Source organism: Pygoscelis adeliae, unplaced genomic scaffold, assembly GCF_000699105.1.
Source record: "Pygoscelis adeliae isolate BGI_AS28 unplaced genomic scaffold, ASM69910v1 Scaffold226, whole genome shotgun sequence".
Lineage (NCBI taxonomy): Eukaryota > Metazoa > Chordata > Aves > Sphenisciformes > Spheniscidae > Pygoscelis > Pygoscelis adeliae.
The window spans coordinates 2414096-2418614 of NW_008824983.1; the positions used below are offsets into that span (position 1 = coordinate 2414096).

Sequence of the window (4519 nt, forward strand, 5' to 3'; positions counted from 1 at the left end):
CATAGTACATCCAGACTAACGCTCAGTGTCTTTGTCGTCAGCACTGTTACAACTCACAGTCCACCCAAAATTAGTAATTCACCTGAGTGGTTTTGCAGGGGTATAGTTGCTAGTTGAGTTCTCAGAAATCGAGATTCATACATAAACTTCTTAAATGCAGTTGTTGAACAATAATGAGAGTGCAATTAATTAGCTGAGGGCAGGTTGTGACACTTTCCAATCTGCAAATTCACAGGTAATGGAATGGGCCTGGGGAACTGGGGTTGGGGCTGATGTCTTCACTTTACATGGGTCACCTGGAGTATGCTGCTTTCTATTAAGATTGTTCTCCAGAGTTCAAACATGCTTATTTTCAGCATGTGCCAAAATTTAACCATGTAACTGTTACCCAGTTGGGTGTATGCTTTACTTCGTTAGTAGCTGGCTTTACAAGAGTCTGCAGAGCTCGCTCTACTGCTACGGAAGAAGTGGGCACTGGAAATTTTAGCCATTTTTTTCCTCCCTTCCCTCGTAGGACTGTAGAAGCTTGTGTTGTGAGGCCCTAAAACAGAAATACTTGGGTTTCTGGTTTTATCAGTTACGGGCCTCATCTAGTATCTATCAGAATTTGTGCATGTGGGCCATGAAGTAGACTTAAAGACCTGGTCCTGCAAAGACTACATGCATAGAATTTAAAATGCTTATTATGTCATTTAATTGAAGGATGACAATCATGCTGACTCAAAAGTGTACTGGTTGGTTTTTTTTTTTTCCCCCCCGGGAACTAGAAATAAAGTTCACAATTCATCATATGTATCCGTTACCTGTTGCATGTTTTGGTTGAAGTTCATGAACTACTGATTAAATAAATTCCTTGTGAATTCCTGTTAGGATAGATATGCTTCGCGCTGGTGCTTAACCAACAGCAAGAAATTTCAGGGCCTCGCTAATGAAAGTTTCTGCTATGAATTTACCCTATCAATTTGAGGCTGTGGCAAAACAGGTACAGACGCACACATTTATTTAAAGAAATCTTTTCATATAAAACGCAGAGCAAATGGTTCGAACTGGCTGATTTCATTATCGGTAATTCAGTGCGTTTTGCACTCTGAGGCAGTGCTCCCTTTTTAGAAAACACCACTTGATGCTACCGGTTACTGTAAACACAAGTGCAAACAAACAACATGATTTACACGCTAATGGCATAGTTTATGTCTTCAAAAGGTATAATTTGGCATTTAAACTTGTATTGCATGTATGGGTAGTTTTTGTGTTCGGTGCAAGTGTTTTTTTTTAACATCCCTGACCATAAAGTTGCTACGTTGTCATCGTGCCATGACCAATAAGATTTTATTTTAATACTAGTTTTATGGGTTTTTTTAATAAAAGATATAAAAAGTATTTGTTGCTATCTAGTTGTTAATATTAGTAATTATTTTAGTATCTTCCAAACTAGTATGCCTCTTAACATTCCTTCCTTAACATTCATCACATGCCTTTTAGGCCATCTTTTTTGCAGACCCTTTTCAGGTTGTAACATAGGAAAGGATAAGCTGTTGTGAATAAGCATGCGAGTGAATAAAATGTCATCTTTTTCATAGCACAAATAAATAAATATCAAAACCAAAAGCTCTTCTCTTCATTCAAAGCCACTATTGAAGTGTAACCTCATTATCACAAGTACAGATAGAGAGTAATTTGGTCCAATTTAATTTACTTCAAAGATTGGGGGGAAATCTAAAAATAAAAATCTGTAACATTGAAGATACTTAAAAAATACCAGTTTTAAAAAGCTAAAGCTAAAAAGAAAAACTTCAGTACTTCTTGACAAAGGTAGCCAAATGGGGGGCGAAGGGAAGGTACACAAGGAAATACATCACAGATTAGGAAACAACAGGAACTCATTCACCATCACTCATTTTCATGGAAGAAAGTTGAGAATGATTCAGTTGCAGAGGATGAAGGTAAGACAATACTGAATCAGGTACTAATTATTTTTCAGAATCTATTTGCAGAATGACCATATGAGTTGTGAAATTAACTGGTGCGTTATACGTTTGTTTGGAGCTATGATGGTGAAAGTAGTGAGGAAAAATGCAATAGCCTCCTGGGCCTCTCTCCTCAAAGGAAAACTAGGAAAAGCAGAACAGTTCTGAACAAATGCAAAGCACAGAGTATCTCTTAGGAATGCAAACATCCACAGTGAATTTAAGGTGAAGATGAACTTGAGTTACAGTTTTTCTTTCAGTGCTAAAAAAGAATAATAAAATAAGGTCACTTCGTGTACGAAGAATCAAGTACTCAAGACTAAAACACATTTTTCTTCCATGTGTAACTTTGATCTCAAGCTTGCTTTTTTCCCCCTGTTGATGTTCTCTCCCCTCCCCCGTCACCAGAAACTAAATTCCTAGTTTTACATAGGCCTATATAACTATGCTTAGACTGATGGCCTAGCTCCTTTAATTCTAATTAAAACTAAACAGATTTCCTCATTCAGAAGCCTCAGTTGGTAGACTTTCTAACACATCACAGTCGGCTGGGTTTGGCAGACCCTTGAACATGCGGTCTTCCTCCTCAAATGTAGTCTTCTGTTTGTACTGCTGTAATCGCTGACCTCCAGTCGTCACGCAAATAGCCTTATGATTTTTTTCAGGAAAAATAAAACCTAAGTGATCTTTAGCCATCTTATTTTTGTTTCTGCTCTTTTTCGTTATCTTGTTTCTGTTCGGACTTGACCAAGCGTTTGGGTATTATGAAAACACTGCCATCGCTACTGCAATGAATGACATATTGGCGTGGGTTAACAGGTCTACCCTGGTCATCCCTCAATCTACTGAAAATGTCATAGTACAAGTTGTTTAACTTCTGCTTCATCCGGCTGATTGATCTGCTACGCTGAGAGTGCTCCTTTTTAAGGCTCTCCTTTTGTGTTTGAAGATTACATACGTCTTCTTCCAAGTTAAGAATTGCATTCAGTTTACGTTTACGACAATTTTGGGCAGCAACTTTGTTTTTTCCTCTTCGTCTGATGTCACGTAGAAGTGATACCTGAGTATCTGTCAGATGGTTCTTTGCTAGCATTCTGTTGAAAGAGTCAACGGGCATACTCACAATTTCATCTACTGAAAACGGTATTCTCAGAGCTTTTGCATGGCGTTCATCACTGCTAAGGTTTGTATCAGTAGCATTATGGCACCTATCCTTTACTTTGTTTGGTTTCTCCATCCACATCTGCTGCTGATGCTCTGGGGTGGATGCTGCTTGACTTGGCAGCTGATTGTAAGTGTGGTTATGAAGAAATTGCTGAAGTGTGGCTTCTCTAGAACACCCTGAATCACCTGGATATTCCACATGGCCATATTTACTGTGTTCTTGGCTATAGCCACCAACAGCTCCTAAGCCGTGCGAAGAAACAGATTTAACATCACTGCTGTACCCAACAGCACCTTCACTGCAGACTGAGTAGGAGGTGGTGCTGTGACTTGAATTCAAAGACAGTCCCGAATCTGAGCCAGGTTCTTCAAAGAGCTGAGAAACTTCTATAGGATCAAAGCATTCCTTCAAAGCCAAAGACACGAGTTTAATTTCATCAAAGTTATCATCATGGGCCATTAGGTTTCTAACGTCAGCAGCTGAAAACAGCCCCGTCAAACTTGACCCATGAAGTAGTGATTCTGGATTTGTGATATTAGAGCTTGACTGAGGAAAAGACTCTTGCCTTTGTAAATGTCTTGTTTCTGAATTTGATTGAGTGGGGTAGTCTGTTCTTAGTAGCGTGGCATCATCAGGACTGAAACAGTGGCAAAGTGTCTGGGTCAAACTTATATTGTGGTGTGAGGATGATGGGTCTTGGCCTCTACTAGAAGTAGCGACTTGTATATCTTCCAGTAAACTCGCCTAAAAGATGACGGGGGGAAAATGGGATCTTTTATAAAATGACTGTCTCTACGTTTCTCACTTACACAGTCTTGATCAATTTATTTTTTAATAGTCTACTATTTGAATCTATTAAAGTCAAAATCTTAAATGTTAAACTTCTTCTAGCTATACTGAACGCTGTTTCCCATTTGTACACAGCATCACTGTGTTGGCATATGGCAAGAGGAAGCGGGAAGGGTGCGAAAGAAAAGTGACTGAAGGGTTGGGAGGAGGAGGACTCACGAAGGACAGTGTGGGACTGATGAGTGTAAAGAGGTGGAAATGGGACTGTTGCTAAGTGTACATCAAACTACAGCCTATGTGTTCATCTGATCTTGGCTAAGAGAAGGTCCTTCTAGGAGGGGCGGTCCCTGGGGCATCTGATTCCAGGGTGAGCTGGTTCAAGGTGCTAACTGTTAGAAAATTAACCTTGTAAAGAAGATAAATAGCTCACTGGCAGGACTTAACCAGTGAGAACAGTGGTGTAAGAAAAGAGGGGAGGAGGGCAGGAACGTTAAGGTCGTGCTGGCACATTCTTACTGCTTTTCTTTCACAGTTTATAAAGCTTTTGAGCTTTTTGTGTGAGCTGCCGCATTTGGCTTAGCTCCTTCTTAACTGAGGT

At 39.7% G+C, this 4519-nt stretch overlaps 1 protein-coding gene across 1 annotated transcript; it reads right to left on the bottom strand.

Annotated features, from left to right (window-relative positions):
- Positions 1-2664: 2664 nt before the first annotated feature.
- On the bottom strand, positions 2665-3591 carry NFE2L3 (nuclear factor, erythroid 2-like 3). Its single transcript, XM_009325755.1, has one exon. The coding sequence runs from the start codon at positions 3589-3591 to the stop codon at positions 2665-2667; it is 927 nt and encodes a 308-aa protein (XP_009324030.1).
- Positions 3592-4519: the final 928 nt, after the last annotated feature.